Source organism: Malania oleifera, chromosome 2, assembly GCF_029873635.1.
Source record: "Malania oleifera isolate guangnan ecotype guangnan chromosome 2, ASM2987363v1, whole genome shotgun sequence".
Lineage (NCBI taxonomy): Eukaryota > Viridiplantae > Streptophyta > Magnoliopsida > Santalales > Ximeniaceae > Malania > Malania oleifera.
This window is the reverse complement of record NC_080418.1, coordinates 45086204-45112843: the sequence shown is the minus strand read 5'-3', so window position 1 is coordinate 45112843 and position 26640 is coordinate 45086204. Positions and strand designations below refer to the sequence as shown.

The 26640-nt window shown below is 38.2% G+C and overlaps 1 protein-coding gene across 2 annotated transcripts in view; it reads left to right on the top strand.

The window, feature by feature from the left end:
• LOC131149445 (protein HIRA) overlaps positions 1 to 26640 on the top strand; it is a 47573-nt gene that overhangs the window by 11668 nt on the left and 9265 nt on the right. Inside the window, exons 2-9 of one of the 2 annotated variants that reach the window (XM_058099888.1) lie at positions 8333 to 8608; positions 8945 to 9196; positions 9279 to 9676; positions 9820 to 10834; positions 21226 to 21436; positions 21577 to 21817; positions 22759 to 22881; positions 24589 to 24706. In XM_058099888.1, the coding sequence (XP_057955871.1) occupies positions 8333 to 8608; positions 8945 to 9196; positions 9279 to 9676; positions 9820 to 10834; positions 21226 to 21436; positions 21577 to 21817; positions 22759 to 22881; positions 24589 to 24706 (2634 nt within the window). Of the gene's footprint in view, positions 1 to 8332; positions 8609 to 8941; positions 9197 to 9278; positions 9677 to 9819; positions 10835 to 21225; positions 21437 to 21576; positions 21818 to 22758; positions 22882 to 24588; positions 24707 to 26640 lie in introns of those variants that run through there. The other variant, XM_058099889.1, reaches the window with a different exon arrangement.

The following is a 26640-nucleotide window of genomic DNA, read 5'->3' as shown; positions in this document are numbered from 1 at the left end:
GTAGACTTTTAGCAGTAGGTACACTTCAAATTTGTCCACGAACGGTTGAATATCTTCCGCAGAAATTCAGCTGATTTCTTTGTCATCGAGGCATTTCCATTTCACTAGGAACTTCTGCCGCTTCTTCCTTGAGGATATGAACTTTCTGTCTGCAAGGATCTCTTCAACGTCATGTCTGTCAGGTTGCACTGTCTTCAACTCTACTCTATTGGACTGACTTTTGCTCAGGTCATTGGTGTTGGCGTTGAATGGCTTGAGGCAGCTAATATGAAACTGCGGTCTTCTCCCCTTATCTCCCCACTTCTTCATCTGCTCAGATGCTTTCTCCAGATAGGCTTGGGCAAACTCTGCATTCTGTCTCCCTTCACTGGTGAAGATTTACGCCCTGGGACTCTTTCGTCTGTATGGCTCACCCACTGTGTGAGGTAACAGTGGAAGCTGGCCTGTAACAAGCTCAAAAGGGCTCTTGTTGGTTGTTGAGCGCCTTTGGGTGTTGCCACAGAATGGAGCCACATCAAGTAGTTGCACGCCATTTTTCTGGTCGTCATTGACACAATGACACAAGTACTCATCTAGTAGCTCTTTGAATCTCTTCATCTGTTCGTCTATCTGTCGGTGAGAACTCGAAGAGATGTCAATATGTGACCTGAATATCCTGAAAAATTCTGTCAAGAAGTTGTCAGTGAACATTAAGTCTCGGTCACAAATAATAACTTGGGGAACACCCCAATGTTTCACAACAGTCACAAGGAACAATTGTGTCGTCTCCTCTGCCGAATAGTACTTTGGTGCGGCCATGAAAGTACCATACTTCTTCCGCTCCCTCTTGTCTTGTTGGCAAGTGAGACAAGTTTTGGTATAATCAACCACATCATCCCGCGTGTGCGGCCAATAATACCTTCCCAGTAATCCTGTCATTGGAGTCATTCTCTGCGAATACCCCTCAACGAACTTCCTGTAGTATTTAGTAAGGCCAAAAAAAGAAACGCAACTCCTTCACTGTTGTGGGAATCTTCCGTTCTTGAATCATCCTTACCTTCTCCATACTGCTCCGGATACGACCTTGTTCAACTACTTGACCAAGGAATTTGTTACTTTGCCGAGCGAAAGAGAAATTCTCCTTCTTCACATCCAGACTGTTTCCCCTCAACCTGTCGAACACCTTCCGTAGATGCTCTTCATGTTTCCTATGAAACAACACCGATGCTCCCAACGGTGTTTTGGAAGGGCAAACACATCCCGCTTCCAAATCATCAAGTTTCCCCAACTCTACTATTAAAGAGGCGCAATCCGACATGGCCCTTTAGCAGGTGGTTTCACTCCTGATAACAACTCGATCTCATCCTCCACAGTCCGTCGTGAAGGCAAATTGTGAGGCTGCTTATCCGGAAACACCTCCTTATACTCATCCAACACTGCTTAGATGGTCGTAGGCTCCAGTTCTTGGCCTACTTCTTTGTCTACCACCATCGTGGCTAGACGTGTTTGCTCACCCTGACCCAATCCCTCATTGAGTTGTATGGCTAAAAGGGACTTCCCGTCGTCTCCTTTCGTTGCAACAACTTGCACCATGCACGAGTGATCTCCCATCAGACACAGGGAACCAGCTGAAGGCATTAGCACTGCCCTTGTTCCCCTTAGGAACTCTATTCCTAGAATGACTGGAAAGTCATCCAATGGCACCACTGTGAAATTCGCATGACCTTCCCACTGTCCAAGCTTCACAGTAACTTGCTTGGCTACTCCCAGAGTAGGCTGGGCTACAGAGTTAACTGCTTTCATGCATCCTGTATCCTTCTCTAAGGATAAGTTGAGTCTCCATGCTTCCAACTGCGAAACAAAATTATGAGTAGCCCTCGTATCCACCATAGCGTGAGTACTCTTCCCATTTATCCTCAAGTCCACAAACATTAACCCTTTGTCTCATGTAACTTTTGGTGTTTTTCCTGCTTTTCCAATGCGCTCACCAGCCGCACTAAACCCACCCTCGGGGCATCATCCTCTTCCTCACCGTCTTCCACTGCCTGTTCTGCAATGGAAGCTTGTAAAGCATTAAGTGAGGTTTTGTGAGGGCACTTAAAAACTCCATGAGGCCCACTAGACAAGTAGCACGAAATTTTACTCTTCCCCTTTCCATTGGGTGTGTTGAACCCTTGAGACGATGAAGCTTCCTTTGAGGTTGATGATTTAGAGTTGGCTCCCCCACTCTTGGGTTTGCCATTCTTGAAAGACTTTCCACTGTTTCCCTCTTCGCCAAACCGTTTGGATGAAGCGGTCTCATCACCAGCGTAGTCCGTCAAGCGTTCTGCAGCCGCTTGTGCAGTTGACAAGTCTTGAACCCTTTGCCTATGAAGTTCAGTTCTTGCCTATAGTTTCATCCCCTCTAGAAAATAGAACAACTTGTCCTTCTCCGACATATCCCGAATATCCAACATCAAAGCAGAAAATTGTTTCACATTTTCGCTGATTGACCCCGTATGCTTGAGATCTCTCAGTTTTCTCCTTGCATTATACTCAACATTTTCAGGAAAGAATTGAGCCTTGAGCTCTCTTTTCAAGTCTGCCCAACTATCAATTACACAGTTTCCATTTTCAATTTCTCTATACTTGGGACGCCACCACAGTTTGGCATCACCAATCAAGTACATGGTCGCAGTATCCACCTTTGCCTGTTTTGAGGCCATCCTCACAACGCGAAAGTACTGCTCCACATCAAACAAGAAGTTCTCTAACTCCTTGGCATCTCGGGCACCCCCATACGTCCTGGGTTTTGGCACCTTAGTCTTGCTAACTCCCGGAGTGTTGGAGTTCCCCATAGCAAGAACCATCAGATTCACCTTTGCATCCAGATCAGCAATCCGTGACTGCAAAGTTTCAACTGTGTGGCGAAAGTCCTCTGACATGTCTCCTATCAAACCTGTTTGATGTTTTTGTGATCCCATCACCTCATCAACAAGTTCTCTCACCTGGGCCACCTCCGCGGCCATAGTGTTGGTTGTTGTCTCAACCTGTGCTTCCAGCACGCTGATCCTATCAGCAGTGTTGGGTGCTATGGTCACTTACCAAAGCTTCCCAAATCCAACAACGAAGGCTATCGAATTCACATAGCAACTCAACCTTGGGCTCTCACCAAGTGTCACCGACTTGGCTCTGATACCAAATGTCACGGTCCGACTATTTTCACACCCTTGTGAAGGGCCGTGCGGCGCTAGCTAAAGCACTCTTGCTTAACTAGCCAGCCTATCGTTTACCAACATTCATCCACGAAGCACTTTCATTAACATTCATTCAGATAGCAGCGGAAACAATAATCAATTCATGAAAGCCGTGGTAAGCAAGCAGTAAACATTGAAGCAAACGTAATTCATTAACAAATCCTCCGTTGACATGGTGTACTTAGTGAGGGAGGCAAGTAGGCTAAGCACGTTGACAATTGCTAGTGAGTTTTACAATGACTGATGAACACTCACCCTCCCCTAAAGAGGTTTTTATGTAATTATCATCCTGGCACTAGGAAACATCAAAGTGACCGAGGAGTCATACTGCCTTATTTGGCTTTACAAAGACTCTACTAGTAGAAAATAACCCTACACTAGTATTTACATGATGGAAACCCATCCCAAGCACACGAGATAAGCGGTCACAGGCAAGCATAATGCTCTGAACAAGCTTAGCTCGTGACACCTCGTGTGGTGCTTCAGGCGGTATCCTTGTCAAGTGAGATTCTTAGTCGATCTCCAAATTGGATACTGTGTTGGGTTTCTTCTCCCTTTCTGTGTTATTTGAAGTGAGAGAGAGGAGTCAATGGTGGGTTTCCTTTGTGTACGGGCCTACTTGACCAGCCTTAGGAGCTCCTTTTGGGATGAGCTTTATGTTTATGGATGCCCCCCCTCTAGGTGGATTGTGAAGGGGACTTTAAAGCAGTTAGATTTCCCAGAGAGGAGAAAGGGGGAGGTAGAGTCACAGCTAGCATGCAAAATTTTGATTTGTTAATTAGGAGTTGTGGTTTGAGAGATCTCCTTTTTGAGAACACTTCTTTTATTTGGTTTGTGTTTTTTTTTGTTTTGGGGGGGGGGGGGGGGGTGGTGGTGTTGAGAGATGGCTAGTAGGTTGGATAGATTTCTTTATTGCTGTGAGCGGGAGGATGAATTCCTGAACCTTACGCAAATTATCCTCCCTAGACTGCGTCTAATAATTTTCCAATCTTATTGGAATCTAGTAAGGTGTCTTGGGGTCCTTCCCCTTTTAGGTTTGATAATATGTGGTTAGACCATGCAGCCTTCATTTAGATTCATGATAAAATTGAAATGGTTGAAGTAGAAGCTGAAAGTTTGGAATAAGGAGGTGTTTGGCAATGTTAGAATAAGAAAATCTAATATATTGGGCTAGCTTCTTTGGATAGGAAGGAGCAGGAGTGTAACCTTATGGAGAGTGAGGAGATTAGAAGAGTTTCCTTGGAAAATGAACTAGAATAGGTGATCCTATAGGAAATGAAAAGTGGGAGACAAAAGACCAAATTCAAATGGGTAAAGGATGGTGATTGTAACTCTTCTTTCACAGGCTAGCTGGTGGGAAAAGGGGTAAAAATTTGATTAGGAAGTTATATGTGGGGGTGGGAGAGTTACTAATAATCATGCAAAATTGCTTTCATTATTAATGACTTTTTCCCGTGTTTGTATTTGGAGGAGGATCACAACAAAACTGATGATAGAGGGTTTAGATTGGAACCCTATAACTATTGATTAGATGTGTTGGTCAGAGAGACCTTTTGATGAGGGATGAGGTAAGGGGAGTGGTTTTTGGGATGGAGAGGGATAAGGCTCTAGGTTTGGATGGATTTAACATTGTTTTCTTCCAAGATTGTTGGGTAGAACTAAAGGACGATTTGTTATAAGTTTTTATTGAGTTCTTTGATAATGGAGTTTTGAGTAAGAGCATTAACTCCTCTTTTATAGCCTTGGTGCCTAAAAAATTCAATTCTTTTAAGGTTGAGGATTTTAGACCTATTAGTCTTGTTTCTAGTGTGTACAATATTATTTCTAAAGTTTTAGTTAATAGGTTGAGTGTGATGCTTGTTGATACTATCTCTAGCGCTCAAAGTGCATTTGTGGGGAGCTGGCAGATAGCGGATTCTCTGTTAGTCGCTAATGAGGTGGTGGAGGATATTTGTAGGAATAAGAAGAGGGGTTTTGTCTTTTTGTCTTTAAACTAGATTTTGAGATAGCCTATGATAGAATGAGTTGGAGTTTGTTGGATAGTTTTTGCGAGAAAGTGTTTTGGTGAGTGTTGGCATTATTGGATTAGGGGTGTTGGTCAAATGTGTGGTTCTTGGTGATTGTGAATGGTGAACCTAAATCTAGTTTAGTGCTTAGAGGGGCATTAGACAAGGAGACCCTATATCCCCTTTTTTGTTTGTCCTTGTAGCCAATGTATTGAGTAGGATGGTGGATAGGGCAGTGGAGAGGGCTTTGGTTAGAGGATTAGAAGTGGGGAAAGAGGAACTAGTGGTCTTTCATCTCCAGTTTGCTGATGACACCATTTTCTTTTTAGACGATCACGGTTTATCTTTTAGGGGAATCTTGGGTATTCTCCATATTATCAAGAGGGTATTTGGGCTAGAAATTAATATGGGGAAGAGTGGAATAGCGGTTTTGTGCTAGTCAAGTGTCTTAGGGAGTGAGCTACTGAAGTGGGGTGGGGGATTCTAGATTAGACTTTGACTTACTTAGGAGTCCCCTTCGGGGGTAACCCTAGGGCTGTAGATTTTTGGAATCCAATAGTGGAAAGGGTGACAAAGAGCTTAGATGGTTGGAAGTGACCCCTTGTCTCTCTTAGGGGTAGAAATTTAGGGGTGAGCATTCGGTCGGTTCAGTTAATTAACCGAACTAATTGATAAATTTTGGTCAAAAAATCTCATTAACTGAACCGAATCGAAATACCGTATTAATCGAACTCAAAACTAATCGAACCAAATTTTGGTTAAATCGGTTAACTGATATAATATTTTAATATATATAAAATATAAATAGTAATATAAATATATAAATATGTAAAATATGTAAAATTTTAGTATATATGATATATAAAAAATATTTTAATATATATAATATGTATAATTATTTATTATTAATTTATACTATTTAGTTAACTTGGTTAACTGAATAAAATCGAAAATCAAAATTCAACGAAAATGAAAACCGTACCGAATCGAACGAACTTACTCGGTTAATTCGGTTTTAACTGAATTATGCTCACCCCTAGATAGAATAACTTTGATCAAGGTGTCTTGCTAGCATCTTGTTATACTTCTTGTCTGTTTTTAAGACTTTGGTGGGGATTGCTAGTGAGATTGAGAGGATTATGAGAGGCTTTTTGTGGTTTGGTGTGGGGAGCCATAGGGACTACCTAGTGAGTTGGGATGAGGTTTGTAGGTCTTAAAAAAAAGGGGGGGGGGGGGGTGGGCTAAGTCTTGGTAAGCTAGCATATAAAAAACATTGCTTTTTTAGCTTAATGGTTATGGCACTTTCCTTTAGAAGAATCATCCCTTTGGTATAAAGTTATAAGAAGTCTGGAATGGATGAGAATGGGTGGGATACCAATGTGAATTCAAGATGTTCTTTGAGCAGCCCATGGAGCTCCATTTCTCAAATCTATCCTTCTTTCACCTCTCACACTAAACTTGAGGTGGGAAGGGGCTCTCATATGAGTTTTTTGGAGAGACCCTTGGCTGAGATATGCTCCATTTTCTACTTCATTCCTTTGTCTCTACCATATGATTTTTGAGCAAAATAGAGGCATATCTTTCTTTGTTGGTGACTTGAGTAGTCCTTTGGTTTCTTGGAATCTCTACTTTATGAGACCTCTTAATGGCAGGGAGATGGTGGAATTGTCATCTTCGTAATCTTTATTGAATGGGAGTAACCTTTCTTTTGAGAGGGATTTTTGTTCTTGGTCTTTGGATTAGTCGGGAGTGTGTTCTTGCAAATCCATTTTTGAATTTTTGATCTTTTCCAACTCTTCTTTCTTGCTCTATACTATTTGGAAGGCCAAGGTTCCTCCAAAAATAAAGGCTTTCACTTGGCTGGTTGTGCTTAATAAGATAAATACGAATAACTTGCTGCAAATTAGGGGACCTTTGGAGGCCATCTCTCCTGATGTATGTTTACTCTGTTACAAGAATTCCGAGACAGCTTCTCATCTTCTTTTGCAATGTGAATTTGCTTGGAGGATTAGGAATGCTTTTTGGTATTATGGGAGAGAGCTGGGTACGCCCTTCTTTGGTGGAAGACTTGTTAGCCATCTCATTCGTAGGTTTTGGCAGAAGGAAGGAAAGGGCAACTTTATTGAACTGTGTGTGTGTGTGTGTTCCCCCCCCTCCCCCCTCCCCCCCCTGTTAAATGGGGAATATGGATGGAAAGTAATGCACAGATATTTTTTGGGAAAAAATTCAGTACTTGGCAACGCTCTGGTGTGTGGGTTATGGATGTTTTGGAGGGGCAAGCTTTCAGGAGTTTCAAAGAGATTGGAGGAACGCATTGACTTGATGTTATCATCTCACTGTGTTGTTTTTATTTTTTTTATTTCTGGATTGTCTCAGTTTTTCTCGGAAGAAGTCTTAATCTCTCTTCTGTAAATTATAAAAAAAAAACTATGGAATGGTTTTACTTTTGTGATTAGGTCAAATTACCAGATTCTACTCACCAATTTTGCAATGTAATGTTTATCATCAACTTATCATTATCGGTAGTAATACAGAGAGCAGATTTAGCTGTAAATTGGTTATTGGGTGATAGACCCAAAAAAGACTTCCTGACACTCTGGTTAGGGTTAGGACTGGTGATAATAACATTCTTGACACACCCACATCTTCAATTATGAATTTCCTCAATGAAAATTGACAACTTTGTAATTTTGGTCACTGTTATTTTTCCTGAAATTATTGGATTGAGTTGACATAGACAAAGGTTTATTCATGTTACAATTATCATATTTAATCTCCTTAATCTCCTCTGCATCACTGACACTTTTTCCCATGCCCTTTAGTATAGCATTTCTATGCATTGAAATATTGAAGTATTTCTCATTCCCTTCTTTAGTTTGTTCATCATAATCGATAATTGTCATTGCACGAGTCTTAGGGATTGCAGCTTCAAGTTTTATGTTTATAATACAAGGAAATGTATCGTTAACTTACCAGAGGATGTGAAAATTGTGCAGCAGGCCCTACTGTATTTATATGCATACATTCCTAACATTGCTGTGGTACTTCTGTTGTTGTTGTTGTATTTTAATAGGATATTAAATGTTTATACTATCTTATGCTTGCATACAGGTTCGGATATGGAACTTGAAATCTGTTGATCGAAACTTAGAAAACACTGAATCATCACAAAGGCTTCTTGCAACACTCCGCGATCATTTTGGTTCAGTTAATTGTGTTAGGTGGGCTAAGCATGGTCGGAATGTTGCATCGGGGTCCGATGATCAGGTGATTCTGATTCATGAAAGGAAGCCTGGATCAGGAACCACCGAGTTTGGCAGTGGAGAGCCCCCTGATGTTGAGAATTGGAAAGTTGTCATGACTTTGAGAGGGCATACAGCAGATGTGGTAATGGAAAAAACTTTCACTTCGGACATTTTGACACTGAAAATGAAACAATTCATGCCATAAGGAATTTGCAACGAGTCAAACATGTTGGTTGCATAGGGTTTATTTTTTTGTATTAAATAATCCTTCTGTACTGTTTTATAAGTTATTAAAAATGCTCTCTTTTCTCTTTCTTTTTAATCCAAGATGTATCCTTGCTGTAATATGGATTTTCCCCCTTCAAAATTATTAAATGGAATGGTTTGAGGTCCTAATACCCACATATTTCCTTTATTGTTTGATTGATTGTCGTGGGTGTTGCCTAACTGTGGAGTTGTTTTTCTATGCTTAAAGTAGGTGGATCTTAATTGGTCTCCAGATGACTCAATATTGGCTAGCGGGAGTTTGGATAACACCGTTCATGTATGGAATATGAGCAATGGCATTTGCACTGCTGTACTGAGGGGCCACTCTAGTCTTGTTAAAGGAGTTACTTGGGATCCCATTGGCTCCTTCATAGCAAGTCAATCTGATGATAAGACTGTTATTATTTGGCGAACAAATGACTGGAGTCTTGTTCATAGGACAGATGGACACTGGACCAAATCAGTATGTTTCTTCATTATGGATGATAGCTTCACTTTCCCTTACTTTTTCCTGTCTTTCTTCTAATTAAACAGTATTCTTTCAGCTTGGATCTACCTTTTTTAGGAGGCTTGGATGGTCACCTTGTGGCCATTTTATCACCACTACTCATGGTTTCCAGAAGCCTAGGCATTCTGCACCTGTTCTAGAGAGAGGGGAATGGTCTGCTACTTTTGACTTTTTAGGACATAATGCGCCAGTTATTGTGGTCAAGTTCAACCATTCAATGTTCAGGAGAAATCATTCTAGTTCTCAGGAAGTAAAAGCTGTGTCGTCTGGGTGGACGAATGGTGCTGCTAAGACTGCAGGGAAAGAGTCACAGCCATACAATGTTATTGCAATTGGGAGTCAGGACCGCACCATAACTGTGTGGACAACTGCAAGTGCTCGACCTCTCTTTGTGGCTAAGCATTTCTTTACTCAAAGTGTTGTGGATTTATCTTGGTAAATGACTGTTCAACTGTTGCAATATTGTTCTGGATTTTAGAATGTTTAGGTTATTGATGGCACCATCTAATCTGGGTTTCCTTTATGCCTTTTCTCTATTCCTCCTCTTCTTATTTTTTCTCCATTTCTTCTTGAAACAGGAGTCCTGATGGGTATTCACTTTTTGCTTGTTCCTTAGATGGGACAGTGGCTACTTTCCATTTTGAGGTGAAAGAACTTGGCCATAGACTAACTGATGCTGAATTAGATGAGCTGAAGATAAACCGTTATGGGGATGTTAGAGGGCGACAAGCAAACTTGGCAGAAAGCCCAGCACAATTGTTGCTTGAAGCAGCATCAGCTAAGCAAACTACGAGCAAAAAAGTTGTTTCAGATGTCCAGCAAAACCAGATACCTATAAGATCCTCTGTTGAATTGGGGGTTGCAGCCAAGGCTTCTGACACCCCAGTCAATGATGGCAAGAAGAGTGGGGGAGCTATTGGTGATGGGTTGAATAAAGCAGCAACTTCTACAAGGGTATCTAGTCCTGTGAAGCAAAGGGAGTATAGGCGCCCTGATGGCAGAAAGAGGATTATTCCAGAAGCAGTTGGAGTGCCCATTCAACAGGAAGGTATCTCTGGTGGGGCCCTGTCTCAAGCACTTGACCTCCCTCTTATGCCTTCCGATCAGAGGAAAGATGATAATGGGGTGTTTCTCACTGATGGTAGCATCAGAGAAGGTTGTGTCAAGAGAACATTTGGTGGAGGCTCTGAGTCGAAGGAACGTTTAGGCGTTACTGCTAGGGCTACCATTACTGAGAGCCTTGTTATTGAGAAGGTCCCAGTCTCTGTGGGCAGAGATGGAATCATCAATGCGGAACAGTCACGCATTGCAAAGGCTTCTGGTTCTCTGGCTGCATGCAATACTTCTCTTTCAATTAGGGTGTTTGATAAGAAAGAGGGAGGTGATACACCTGTTTGCTTGGAAGCTCGTCCTAGGGAGCATGCTGTGAATGACATAGTTGGTATGGGAAATACATTTATGATGAAAGAGACGGAACTTGTTTGCACAAGGGGGTCCCAAATCCTTTGGTCAGATAGAATAACTGGAAAAGTTTCTGTTTTGGCTGGAAATGCAAACTTCTGGGCTGTTGGTTGTGAAGATGGATGCCTGCAGGTACATAAATTTTAAAGAATCTGTTCAAACTTCTCTACCGGCACCTTTTTATTTTGTTTTTGTCCTCAAGAATCCACTGCATATATTAAATAGCTTGAACCACTAGAGACATGCTTCCAAAATTTCTGTACCTTTTTCCAAAATTTCTGAAAATTAAATGAAAAAAAATAATAAATGTATAAAGCTTCAAGAAGTATGCAATTGTCATAAATAAAAAGCATGATGACATATCATACTATTTATGATCATGATGTAACTAACTTCAACAGGAGGTCTGTGTGATTTAACACTTTCTAGTCTGATGTTAGGCTATGACTGATTTGAGTATCTATCTTAGTACAAGCATTAAAATAAAGCATATGGCTGCCTTGCATGACAAATATGTGAATTAGGATTTTTTTCTCTTGGGTTTAGGAATAGCTGGTTCAGGTATTTATTTGGTGAATTATAGGATGATTGGTAGGAGTGTTAGATGATTTTTGGAGTATACTATAAGAGAGAAGTTAACTGGAGCAAGGAAATTTTAATGTTAGAATGATGGAGGAAGTTTCGGGATTGAACTGAAAAGATTTAGAAGATGCATGATAGTGCTGGAAATAATTAAAAAAGGAACAAAATGGAGGAGAATATTAGAATCTCACAAGGCCAGGAGTTTCACTTTTTCTGGATGAAAAAAGAAACTTAGTTGAGAGAACTTAGAATATACAAGGAGGACAAGAAATCCACCTAAGAATAGCAGGGGAAAAAAACAGAGAAAAAAAAAATCAAAAAATCGAACTAACCCGCCAACCTATCATTACTGAAAATAAGAGAAACCTAAACACATGTAGCAAGTCAAACAACTAGAAGAGAAAACCTTATTGATGCATAAAATATGATTCTCTCCCAAACCAAGTTGGGTTGAAGAATTGGGTAAATTGGAAGACTTAAGTCGCAATGATTAGGTCTGTCCCTCTATTTAAAATATATGCCAAGTGCATAACAATGGCTATATTAGTCTTACTAACCCACACACTTAACTCCTGCTTTATTGACATAACAATAGCACACAGTAGTAACTAGTAATGCTCCCTTTGAAGCTGGAGCGTGCACACACACACACACACACACACACACACAGATATATATATATATATATATTCCTCTAGCTTGGTACAAATGGATTTAACCTGAACACCTCCCAAGGCTTTAGGCTAGGTTGGAATTCACGAGTCATTGTGATGAGCTGGCATAGGTTTCTCTTGAACAAAATTACAATCAACATCAATATATTACTGTCCCTGAAGTTGGAGCACAGATATTGCATTTAACCTGAGTGCCTCCCAAGGGTTTAGTGTAAGTTGAAATTCACATGAATCTTTAAGTTGAAATTCACATGAATCTTTGTAGTGAGATTGCACAAGTTTCTCTTAAACAAAGTGACAATCGACTTCAATGCTGATGGAATACTGGGTTGGAGGCAATATGAATAGCAATGTGATTTTCACACATCAACTCCATAGGCAACGAATGTGGAAAACTTAGTCCTCCTAACACGCTCTTTAGCCAAATAAGCTCACACATAGTGTGGGCCATGGTTGATACTTTGGTTCAACACTCAATTTGGCCGCATAGTTTGTTTCTTACTTTTCTAGGGTACCAAGTTACCACCAACAAAAGCACAATACTCCATTGTGGATCTTTTGTTTGAAGTTGATCCATTCCAATCTTCATCTGTATATCCTGAAGATAAATGTGACCCTGATCATGATATAAGGGACCTCTCCGAGATGCATTCTAAGGTATCATACGAATGACTGCTTCTTAGTGACTCGTTCTCAAGGAATCAACTCACAATGTTTGTTGCGAAAGATATATTGTGTTGAGAGGGTGTGAGTTCAAATTTCCAACAAGAGTTTGTTATCTTCTAGGTTCAGCTGACAAATCACACACATTTGGCAGTAACTTCTTGTTAGGGGCCATGTGTATAGGTTTGGATCCAACAACTTGGTCTCATTTAAAAGGTCTAGAACATGCTCCCATTGTGACGGAGCCGGTGCCATACGAGATTAAGATCACGATACTTCCATACTCAAGAAGTATTTCAATGGTCCTAAATCTTTGATTAGAAATTAAGTTTTTAGAAAAAGCTTCAAGGGCTGGATACCTTATTCATCATCATCATCATCGGTAATCACAATATCATCATACATGATGAGCAGAATCCTAGAGTGTGATGGTAAAATATGGAGTGATCTACCGTGCACCCCTGAAGACCAAACTCAAGTGTTATGACACTAAATTGACCAAATCATGCTCTGGGAGAGTGCTTTAACCATACAAAGATTCCTTGAGCTGACACACTAATTGTGACTCTCTTTGAGCAATAAACCTAGGTGATTGCTCCATATAGACCTCATTAAGGCATTCTTCACATCTAGCTAATGTCGAGGCCAATCTCATGTGGTGCCTAAGGAGATGAACAAATTGAGCAAGTTTGGTGATTCAGGATATTGTGTCAGAATAATCCAAACCGTACACTTGAGTGTATCCTTTAGCAATAGTACGAGCCTTAAATGGGCCACAAAACCATTTGGATTGACTTTTATGGTATACATCCAGCGACAACCAACTACAAACTTGTCAAGAGGAGGAGGTACCATTTCCCAAGTACTATTATCGTATGACACACGCCTCTCTTGAACCATTGTAGTCCTCCAACATGGAATAGGGCTTTAGAAAATGATTCTAGAAGAGCAACAAAAAACAGAGTACTAACAAAACAGTAATATGAGGGTGACAAGAAATCATAGAAAACAAAATTAGAGATTTGATGCTGGGTACACATGCTTTACCTTTTCGAAGATCAAAACAGGTAACTAGAGGTGTAGAAGTGGAAGCTGGAGGAGACTCTTCTTCCTTGAATCCTTGTCATGTGTGCACCTTCGAACTAGGGTGATCCAAGTGATGAGAAGGACTTCAATTGGATGAAGATGCAGAGGACTAGGCATAAACAGGACTCAAGGAATCATAATAGTATGGTGTAGACTCGAAGAAGGTGCATCTCAATGCAAAGTAGGGCTATAATATTTATATCCATTTAATTACAGGAGTAGCTTACAAAAATGCATTTGATAGCATGATGATCCAACTTATCCTTTCCTAGACTTAACTGCTGGACAAAGGACATGCAGCCAAATATTCGAGAAAGTGAGAACAAGAAGACTTTGGTAAGAAAATTGAATATGTGATTTCACCACCAAGGACAAAGGATGTCATTTTATTGATGATAAAGCAAGCAGTGAGCTTAGCATCACTCCAAAAAACTTTTGGATCATTCATTTGATACAACAGTGTATGAGTGACTTTGAAAATATGCCTGTTTTTGTCTTTTCACACTGCAACTCCTTTGTCGTGGAATATGGGCCCAAGATGATTCATGGATCCTGCCAAAGTTTTATAGGTAGTGAATTAACTAAAATACTCCTTAGCATTGGTACATCAAACCGAGTCCTTATTTAAGAACAAAAATGGCATGATGGATCAAGGTTGTTAGAATTAGGATTCTAACTGGGATCATTGGAGGAGTTTGCAGGATCGAGAATCGTAAGATTCTACTTTCAATGTAAAATAAGTATTAAAAAATTATATATGTGGAACTTTATGACAAGTCTTAAGAATAAAATCTTGGTTAGTAACTTAGTAAGTATAAGAAATTAGAAATACAATAAAAAAGTTCAAACAATAAAAAAGAAGAAAAAGAAGAAGAGCAGGAAAAGAAGGAGAAGAAGGAGGAAAGTAGTGCTCACTGGGCCTGCTGGCTTGGCTCTTTTCTTGGCTGCTGCTGATCAAACAACAAGAACCCTGTGTTGAAGAGCTCTGAGGTGTTCTTGTCGAACACCAGAGAAGGAAGAAGACTGAGAACTGAGTTCTTGTCAAACACCAAGAACTATGGTTGTCGAATACCAAAGAACTGCTGATCAAATAGAAAGACTGCTGGCTGCTGCTGATCAAGCACCAGTGACCAGATGGATGACTCTCTGGTCGTCAAACTGGAGAGAAATTCAGGTGCTGGTTTGCTGAACTTCAAAGAGGTGTAGAGGGCTGAAGCGTCAAATTCCATGGCAGTCAGGTGCAGATTCTGCTGAATCTGTTCATCAATGGAAGGTTGGGAGCTATGTTGCCCCAGTTTTTGAAGATTTTGGACTCCACATAAACCTTTTGGGGCCTTTGGGCCATCAAAAACATGTATTAGGCTATATTATTAAGCCCAAAAAGGGGAAAAGTAAAACTAATCCAGGTAATAAGGTAGGATCCATATGATTCTACAATTTCGATTCTATGATTCTACTGATTCTTTTAAGATTCTACCACAATTCTACTTGATTCCAATTTTTGTTGCGACTTTGATTGTTTGGGCGAATCTGGATTGTAGAATCCTATGATTTTACGATCCAAATTGTGATTTGAATAACATGTGAAGGATATTAATTGATCTTTTATTAACTACAAACAAGTCATCCTAGAGTGGTCATTGACAAATGTAACAAAGTATTGGAGCGCCGATTTTGACGTGACATGACTAGGACCCCAAACTTCGGAATGGACTAACTTGAAAGGGTTGACCGTCTGTTTATTGGTTTTGGAAGTAAAGGGATCATTATGATGCTTTCCCAATTGCCAATCATCTTCCTTGTCTTCAGATCCTGAATAACAATAGAATCAGGAGGATTTAGTAATGTACAAAATAGAAGAAAGAGAGATTTTAGGAAGTAGGATTTATCATTTCTATTCCCTTAACCATTCTGAGCAAAAAATGTAAAGTGATGAGATTCTTGTTTGGATGCCTGATGTTGCAGGAAAGTTGAATGCTCCTCCTCTTAGACAATTATAGTAACAAGTGACTTTTTTTTTGGGGGGGGGGGGGGGGGGTGTGGCTGCAAATAAAAAATATATGGCCAACAATGTACTTACTGATTCGTGGACAGACTCCATCCCAATCCGGAACCTTTGACAATTGGAGAAAATCAAAACACACAAAGAACAAGGTAAACAACTGAACAAATCGCAAACACAGCAAATACTACTACTTCAGGGTCCAATGAACTCAGTAGACATTGACAGACAGTACCAAACTATTGGTACAGCGAACAATATACTTAATGTGATTCGTGGATGGACTCCAGCCCAACACACAACTGTTGACAATCAGAGCAAATCAAAACACATGAAAAACCAGATAAACAACTGAATGAGTAAAAAACACAGCAAATACCACTACTTCAGGGTCCAATGAGCTTAGTAGACATTGGCAGGCAGACAGTACCAAACTATTGTTCCCAGGAAGCTGCACATGAACAACTAAAAAGATGAGATCTTTGGACAAAAAGCCATGATAAAAAACTCAATAAAATTTTTATACAGGCATTTGAATAGTAACATGCTTGCATGAAGCTTCGCGTGCTGGTGCGTGAGGTTGGCTCTGCCTGCCTTCGATAACATGTGAGGGCGTGTGGGAGCAGCTTTGGAAAATATGATTTCAGTGGTGGGCAGATCGGCAAGGGGCGTGGGTGGCTATGGTATTGATTTTGCAAAATCTAAAGGGGTCTTTGTGTTCTTGAACTGGCAGCGTCCAGGGAATTTTTGGCGACTTCTGTGGCTTCTGGCGGCTGCTGGCTGCTTTTCAGGCCTATGTTGCTGCTGGCAATTCTCCTATGATGGTAGACGTGGTTTTTTGGCTTGGATTTGATGGTAGTTGTGGCAATTAGGGTTTAGGTCTCAGAACATGCTTTGATACCATGTTGAAGAATTGGGTAAATTGGAATACTTAATCACAATGATAAGTCTCTCCCTCTTTTTATAATAAATGGCAAGCACATAATTGTGACCGTATCACTCTTGCTAACTCATGCTATGCTAACACAGCAATAACACATAGCGGTAACACTAAGTAACTACAGTAAGTAGTAACAATAGACATGTTGATCATGGAAAATGTTAGGGCTTGTTTAGTTGTGGAAAGCATTTTCCAAAACAACAACAAAAAGCCTCATGTCCCACTAGGTGGGGTTGACTACATGAATCCTTTTCCGCCAATTCACCCGATCTAGAACATTTTCTTCTGTTAGATTAAAGGTTATTAAATCCTTCCTCACTACCACATTCTAAGTTATTTTAGGCCTACCCCTACCCCTTTTCATGCCATAAACTATTACTAGCTCACTCCTCCTCTCATGTGCTCTATTCGGTCTGTGTTTTAAATGCCCAAACCATCTAAGTTGCCCCTCCCTTATCTTGTTTTCAACCGGTTCTATGCCTAAATTATTGCGTATATGTTCATTTTTTACTTATCTTTTAATGTCAAACCACTCATCCACCGCAACATACACATCTCAACAACTTTCATTTTTTGTACATGTTGTTTCTTAGTTGGTCAACATTTTGAACCATAAAGCATAACTGACCTTATAGCTGTCTTGTAAAATTTTCCTTTTAATTTTAAGGGTATTCTATGATCACACAACACACCTAACACACTCCTCCATTTTACCTAACCTATCTTAATTTTATGTGCTACATCTTCTTCAATTTCCTATTCACCTTGCATAATAGATCCAAGATATCTAAATCTAGCAGTGGTATTAATCTCTTGATTATCCAGTTTAACGTTCTCTCTGTTGCAGTGTTGCTACTCCTTACATTACTGAAATTACATTCCATATATTCTGTCATATTCTTACTTATCCTAAACCCTTTAGACTCTAATGTGGCTCTCCAGAGTTCTAGCTTAGATTTCACTCCGCTCCTATTATCATCAATAAACATGATATCGTCTACAAACAACATACACCAAGGGATCTCATTTTGGATATTCCTTGTAATTTAATCAGTTACTAAAGTAAAAAGATAAGAACTCAAAGTAGAACCTTGATGTACACCTATTGTGATTGGAAATTCTCTATAATATTCTCCTATAGTCCTAACGTTAGTCACTACTTTATCATATATATCCTTGTTGACCTTCGTATATCTACTACAAACTCCCTTCTTTTCTAATACCCACCAAAGCACTTCCTTAGGTAGTCCATCATAAGCTTTCTCTAGGTCAATAAAAACCATATACAAGTCCTTCTTCTTTACCCTAAACTTTTCCATTAAACTTCTTAAAAAATAAATAGCTTATATTGTTGATCTCCCAGGCGTAAAACCAAATTGATTTTCTGAAATCTTTGTTTCTAATCTTATTCTATGTTCAATTACCCTCTCCCATAATTTTATAGTACGATTTATAATCTTAATTCAACGATAGTTATTACAGTTTGAATATCGCCTTTGTTTTTATACAAAGGTACTTACGTACTTTTCCTCCATTCTTTTGGCATTTTCTTGGTTTTTATAATATTATTGAATAGAGTAGTTAACCAAATAATTCCTTTATCTGCTAAACATTTCCAAACTTCAATTGGTATTTTATTTGGTCCTATAGATTCCCCACTGTTCATCTTTTTTAATGCCATCTTTACTTCAAGGACTCTAATTCTGCAAATGAATCTTCTATTTTTAACCTTCTCTTCATTTGTTACTTCCAAGTTCAATATTTCATTTTGATTTTCATTAAACAACTTATCAAAGTATCTTTGCCACCTCTCTTTATGTCTTCTTCTCCAATTAAGACATTATCATTCTCATCCTTTATACATTTTATGTCACCTAAATCTTTGCATTTTCTTTCTCTAGCTCTAGCAGTTTATTAATGTCTTTTTCTCCTTCTTTTGTATCTAGTTTAGTATATAAAGTATCATAAGTTATATTTTTAGCTTCATTGATAGTCTTTTTTGCATTTTTTCTCACTTTATAATTTTCAAGATTTTCTATATTTCTAAAATTTTTCTATATTTTATACCAATTTCTCTCAGTCTTAACGATTTTTTGGACTTCTTGATCCCACCACAAACTTTCTTTACTACTTAAGTATCTTCCTTTGGACTCACCTAAAACCTCTTTTGCTATCCTTACGATAAAATTTGCTATTCTATTCCAAACAGTATATATACATCAACCTTATCCCCTATTGTCCAATCACACTCTTTGATCACTTTATCTTTAAATTTTACTATATTATCTCCGATCAAGTTCCACTATCTAGTTCTGTTGCATTGATTTATGCTACTCCTTTTCTTCCATTTTTTAATATGTATATTTAATACTAAGACTCTATGTTGTATAGCCGAACTTTCACGAGGCTCTTCTCTGCTGGGGCTCTCAAATATGGGCTTCGTTTCTAAATAGGCCCATTGCAAGGATATGGGCGATCAGGCCCATTCCTTGTTCGACTCTATTACAGAGCAAGTCCGATATTCTAGTCAAAATTCACATAAGCAAGATACAGGGAAGATGGGTATTCAGTCATTTGCTAACGAAATCCAAACCCTTTTCTCCAGTTCTCCAGGACAAGCATAGAGTGGATAAACATTCAAAGCGTAATGAGGTAATTTTAGCTTGGTTTCGAGAACAGTTTGTGACAAAAATGATGATAATAATGAAAGTGTCAGATTGGTTGCTGATTCTGGTTTTGCAGAGGGAGTTGAGGCTGGTGTCTCCAAGAATAATAAAAAAGAAGCAGCTGGTTTGGGTAGGAAACCTGATGTTTTAGGTTTTAAATCTGAAAAATCTAATTGGAAGGCTGCTTTGATGGGTGGAGAAATGAGGAAACTATACGAAGCGAATAAAGGGTATCCCGTTGAGATAGGGCCAAATATTTTAAGGAGAGATTCTGAAGGAGAGTTGAGTATCATGGAAGATACGCTTGCTAAGATGAAGGATACGGCAAGTGATGGAATTAGCAAAGGGAAGGAGGCTAAGAAATGGGGAGATCTTTTAGATAATGATAATGATGACATTAGTGAGTTTGATTGTGATGGGGGTATGCTGTTGGATGAGATTTTGGAACTGTTTTTGACTCCTGTGATGTTCTTGGGACTTATCAGATGCACATCCAGCCTTGTTAAAGGATTGGAGGGGGTTTCTATTTTGAGAACAATGAGTTGGATAATAAACTGCAGTGCAAGGATAGAAATTTACATACCCCAGCGGAGGCGATTCCTTGGAAGGATTTAGAAATTCAAGATATAATGGATAAACTGGATTAAATATGTGTGATGCTGGAGGAATTGAAGTGCACTTTGATGGGGGTAAGTACAAAGTGCTCGCCTGCTCGGTGAGTTACAGTGGAAAGGGAATGAAAAGGGTTTTTCTTCGTTGATTGTACATTTTTGTTGTTGTTTTTTTTTTTTTTTAAATTTTTAATTTTAACTTTTCTTTTAGTTTTGTTTGGGTGAACTTGTCCCCTTAGGTTGTAACTTCTCTTTCTCAATCTAATGTACCTTCTTGCTGGAATCGTTAGTTTCAATAGAAACAAAAAATTAAGATAGAAATTTCTATTTGGGTTTCTTCGAATTTTAATTTTGAGGGAATTTTAATTAAGACAGAAATTATGTTATAGTTAAAATTTCACCAAAATTTTCAGAGATTTTGAGATTTCAATAAATTTTGGATGATTCGTGAAAATTTTGATGGAATTTTTCTAAGACAGGAATTTACTGCCATTTCAATTTTGAGTGGTGGAAAGTGGAGATTTTAAAGCAAATTTTGCCCATTTCATGGAGATTTAAGACCATATTTAGAGCTAAGGGCAGCATTCTTTCTCTCTCTCTTAAATCAGCAAAGGAATAACTTTCTCTCTGTGCACGCACGTGTGCGTATGTGTGTTTTTTTTTTTTTTTTTGGTGGGCAGTGGTTCAATGCCAATGAAAGGAGGTATGAGAAATGTCTAAATGTCTTTTCTTTTTGCTAGCAAAAGAAAATTTTCATTATTACGGAAAGAATTTACAAGGAGGGAGAATAAGATATCTCCTGAATAAAATCTGGTTCAAACCACAGTAAAAAAAAAAAAAGGCACTGAAACTTCAAAAATCAAGCCAACTAGTTCCTCCTGAAAACTAGCTTCCTTAAAAATTCCAAAGGACACACCATAAAGAAGCCATACACTGAATCTTGTCCTACATCTATGACCAATTTAATTTCGTCCCAGAAAAAAGGAGGTATGGGAAATGTTTTACACGCTATGGAAATGAAAGTAATCCACAAAATTTATGCAAAAGGAGAGCATTATTTTGCCTTGCCAAGACACCTAATTTGTTGCCACACAATGAAAAGTTATTTATACATCTGAAATAACCAGTCTAGGCTGGTGTTGAAATTTCAATATTTATTCAGATAATGTTTTCTCAAAATATCAAAGTTCAATATAAATTTCAGTTGGAGCATTTTATGCATAAACACTGGTTTTTAAAAGCTGACTAATTGACAAAATTAATTATGCCATATTCTTTTTTCTGCTTGCACTTGAGAAGATTTACACGAAGTGTGGGAGGCGTGCCGTGCCAACAATGATGATGGGATCTGCAGCAATATTCATAGACTGCGATGAGTGCTGGAAGTTATTGCTCGTCACAAGAAAGGGATCGTTGTATGTGTGGGATTTATTCAACAGGAACTGTCTCCTGCATGACTCTGTGGCTTCTCTTGTTACTCTGGATCTGAACCCATCTGCCAAAGATGCAGGTATTTTACAGAAATTGAACTTGGTATCTGCAGATATTGGTCATCATTCTTGATTTCTCCTGTGCATTTGGGTTTGGACTTTCCTTGCAATTGGACTTTATACGGGCTAATTATGGATTTTTTCATCACTTTATTTTCAGGCACAATCAAAGTTATATCTGCAAAGTTATCAAAATCGGGTTCTCCTCTTGTGGTCCTTGCCACTCGTCATGCCTTCCTCTTTGATATGAGCCTCATGTGTTGGCTGAGGGTTGCTGATGACTGTTTTCCGGCATCAAATTTTGCAAGCTCCTGGAATTTGGGATCCATGCAGAGTGGCGAGCTTGCAGCATTACAGGTGGATGTAAGAAAATTTTTGGCCAGAAAGCCAGGTTGGAGCAGGTCTGTATTTGTTGCACAAATTTTGTGTTTAAAAATAGTCATATGTACTTGAAAAGTTTGCTAAGCTTGTCATAACCAGATTTCAAACATAAAATTCTTTTGATGGGAAAAATGTTTTGTGGGCACTGTGTTGTAGTTAAGCATAAAGCAAGAGTAGGGATGGGAGGTGGGGGTGGATCCAGCTGGTATTTTAGTTAAAAAGTTCAAGGCTCAGGGCATCTTAGAAATTTCACTACATTTCAGTAGAATCCAAAGAGTAATTAACATTTAAAAATGAAATCATTCCCCATTCAAAGAAGCTAAAACTTCAAACGTTATGATGCCTAACATCAATAAAAGCTTTAATTCCATCAATACTCAATAGCCAAAGTCAATATCAAAATAAAGTGCGTTCAGATTCTCATATTGTAAGATACAATTGAACTTCATACCTAATTTGAAAAGGTTCTTCTCATTACCAAATATTAGCACTTTTTTTACTTTCTGTTTGTGCACTTGAAAGGCCACCTTTGTGCTTGCTCTTTAGAAGAGTCTGGTGTTTGGGTCTTAAGAGGCAGAAGCTAAGTTGGGGATGAAAGTAGTGCTGAGGATGAGGCTTGTGGGTGTGAGGTTTTAATGTGATGGTAGTGAGCTTCAATCACGGTTAGAGTGAGGTTCTGCATGTCAAGTGCTAACTTGTGTTGCCAAAGGGCTAGGATACTTATTGAATATGTGATTGTTAGTAATTATTTTAAATGCCTGCCTGGAATGCAATTATCTTAATTTTTCTCTTTGATTTCACGATTTATGATGTACTTTTCTTGATCAATTCCTTTGTTTTTTTTGGTTCGTATTCCAAAATTGCCAAATGTATGCATCTTTTAATGTCTTGTCCTATCAATATATTTGGAAATCTCTGATATTTAAGAGTGTTTATGAAGTTCAACTTATGCTTGTTACAGGGTGACTGATGATGGAGTGCAGACACGTGCTCATTTGGAGGCTCAGTTGGCATCCTCACTGGCATTGGAGTCTGCCAGTGAATATCGCCAATGCCTCCTGTCCTACATACGCTTTCTAGCAAGGTAGGTGTGATTTCTTTCTTGCAACTCCTCTTTTGCACCATGTCAGGCAGAGCCAAAAGTAAGCAGGAATTTTAATAAATTGTGTAGCTGCCCATCATGGTGGTTACCTGTATCAGACAGCTAATTCCTGCTCCCATGCATTATGGAAGTGTCAATTTTAATTATATTGGGATTCTGCTTAACCTCTTGAGTTGGATCAATTGTATGATTCCTGTGTTTAGATGTGAACTGTCTTTAGCTTGTACTAGCAATATACCCAAGTGATGGACTTCACCATACTGCTGTTTGGCACATTGTCCTTTTGGAAATGTGTTAGTTAAATTTTAATTTTCTTTTTGTCAATTGACTTAAGAGGCCCCCCTTTTCAGTTATTTTTTTCCAGTTGATTTTTGGGGTTATCCATTGCCATTTCTGGCAGTGTACTTCGGCTTTCCTGTTGTTAATTGATTTTCTGAAACAGAAACGTTTAGTTGTTATTGTTGGAAGGGGAAAAGGAGTTTTCCAATTTTGTGAAGGGATAAATATTTGTGAACTGTTCTGTCTGTTGCATCCTGCAGAAATTACCCAATGCATTCTCTTTATTTTTCCTTTTCATTCTCTTTCCTCATTCATTGTTGCTTCAAATATTTTGGATCCATGTATCAAGTTCTGTCAATGTATGTCCTTCATAGTACATACATAGGCACAAGCACAGCCATTAAAGTAGTGTAAATGGCTTCAACAAAACTCCTATGGATTTTGTCATTAGCTTTTGAGGTTGTAGAACGTTGTGCAATGGGTAGACCTGCTTCGTTTGGTGATAATCTCTGTTTTTCAATCCTTGTCAAAAGACTGGTGCTGAATTTTTTGTAGTAGCTATTTTGCCAATATATGAACATGTTGTGGTTATAATCATGGTCTTAAATTCCCAAAAAATTGTTGAAATTTCCGATTTCGATCACCCTCGAAATCGAAATGGCAGTCGATTTTTGTCTTGCATAATTTCAGTCAAAATCTCAAAGAATCATCTGAAATTTATCAAAATATCGAAATTTTAGCGAAACTTGTTGAAATTTTAACTATACAATGAAATGTTGTCGGAATTCAAACGGGAGATTTTGGAGTGAAGTGAAATTTCTCTTTTAGTTTATTTTATTTATTTTTATCAAAACAAAAGATTATTATAAGTGCTTTTGAAATTATATGAAAAGAAAACTTACAGTAACATTTTATTTAACCATTCATGTCTACATTATCATTATTTGTATAATAAATAATATTTAAATGATTTATGAATTTCATTTGTATTAACTGAATATGTTTAATGTGCATTATCTTACAAATATGTTTGATACACATACTATTTTACAACTTTTCCACTCATACAAAATATAGATGTATTTAATTTGTGATATATTAGTCCTAAAACTCATATTATTATGTTTGTTAACCATTTCTGAAGTTTCACAAAGAATTCCATGCTTTACTACTAATTTCTGTTATTTTTTCAAATCAAAATCGAAATTGACATCAAAATCGAAATTTCTGCCGAAATTTCTGTACTTTTGGAGCTTCGAAATTTGAGTTGAAATCGAAATTTAAGAGCTTGATTATAATCTTCTCTAACTTGAGGAACTCTATATTTCAGTGCAGAATAAATAGTGAATTATTTTTTGAGGAATATCCAACAAACTATAATCTTTCTTATTCTTTCTTATTTGATTGCAGAGAAGCGGATGAGTCACGATTAAGAGAAGTTTGTGAGAGCTTTCTTGGACCTCCGACTGGGATGGCAGAATCCCCATCTTCAGATCCAAAGAACCCAGCATGGGAACCTTGTGTTCTTGTAAGGCTATTCTTACCTATATTTATTTCCTGGATATAAAAGAGATATTTCTTCATTAAGAATCCTATAAAGTTGTGATTGTTTTATGTGCTAAAGTGTGGCTTGGCTTTTGCCCATGTTTAATGCAGCAAAAGTAATGATAGGCTACAGGAGGCTTCTTAGCTGATAGGGCCTCTTAGCCCATGCATGTGGACTAGAGCTAGCTGGTTTGGTTCCCCCCACCCACTGGACAGCTTAGGCTAAGGCAGACAAAGGCATAAAAAGCAACGGAAAAAAGAAAAAGAAAAATGAAAATGGCACTCATGTCCTTATCCTATCCCTTATAGATTATCAAACATGGGATATGATAAACACCGTAGCTGTCCACAATGACTATAAAACACAGAAAAATCATTAAAATTTGCCCTAAGGTTTGGTTAGTTTATTTCTATTACTCATGATGTTCTTTTAATGAGTTTAGAGGATGGAATGCTGTTTAAACCTGAAACTATTTAAAACTCGATTTTGTGTTTTTGTTAACCTTTTTTTCACTCCTTTTAGACTTAGAGCAGGTGTGGACCCAATGGAAACTGTATTGTAACAAAACCTGAATGTCACTGGTTCAAGTCTTGGAAAGAGCCTCACCAATGTGGCATGGAAATCTGCGCAGGGCGTGGCTTATTTTTTTATTTTTTTTCCTGAAGGTCGAAATATAAGTGTAATAGTATATTGAGCTTTGTAAAAATGTAAGAATGTGAACTTTGAAAAAAATCGTCAGAAATAAATAAAAAATAATGGTCAATGAAGCAATATTTAAGGCAAATGACAATTTGCATAGCAACTTACGTATGAATGATGGTGAGAGATATATAAGCTTTCAGGAAGGGAAAGAAAATAGGGATGGTGGTAATATTTGATGCAGTGGAATGAAGATCAAATAGTTTTGGTAAAGTAAGATGAGATTAAAGAAAAGCTGAAGAACTATTTTAGTAACTTACTTTTGGAGTAGTTTGATGTATCGCCAAAAAATATGAGCATGTGAAGATATAATGAAAATTTGAAGACTGTAGGAACTAATGACATTTCTCTCAAAGTGTTTATATATTAAGATGTTGGGGTTAGTAAGTTATTTAAAAAATCTTGAAACACTATTTTACCATAAAAGGAAAAACGATGATTAGAAAATGACTGATGTCTGGTGGTTTAAGGAAAAATCATTTCGTACTTGCATGGACAAATGACATTCATAGTTGTATATATTCTTGTGGAACCAAACCTGAGTAGAATGAAAATTTGAAAAATTGATTTCTTGAAGGGCATGATGTAAAATGAGAATATTGAAATTAATTTGAGATTTTATCCATATAACAATGACAACAACAACAAAAACAGCATCAACAACAAGGGGTGTAATCAAAATTTTGTAAACTGGTGAAGGTCCTCTGGTGAGCAACTTGCCATTGAGTTGATACGGTTTTGTTTTTCCGATATTCATTTCTGTGGTTAGTCTGATATTACAGGGCTGAGCTGGTGTTCTCCATGGAGCAATTTGCCATCAAGTTAACTGGAAATCTAAATCCCCATTGATTCTGATGGTAGACTTTTTTTTTCAGGTCCTCGCAATTCATCAAGGCAGATAGGATGATATTCCATTTCGAGAGATGCATTTGGGTCTGATGCAGAGATTATTTTGGAAAAATCTGGGGGTAAATAATTTCTTTTGGTTTTAGCTAGGGGTGAAAGAGCTTCGTTGGGTTAGGGTCAGCTTTGGGAATTCTGGTCTTAAAAATCTGTTTACCTATGGGTTAAGAAATTGAGATTTCAAGTGGAAGAAAGTTATTTTGATGAGGTTCAGAAAATAATTTGGGAAAATTAATTGCTATTGAAAAGTTTTTTGAGAGCAAAATATTTTTGCTGAGAGTTCCAGATGGATGTGAGGTGTCCGGATGATGGAA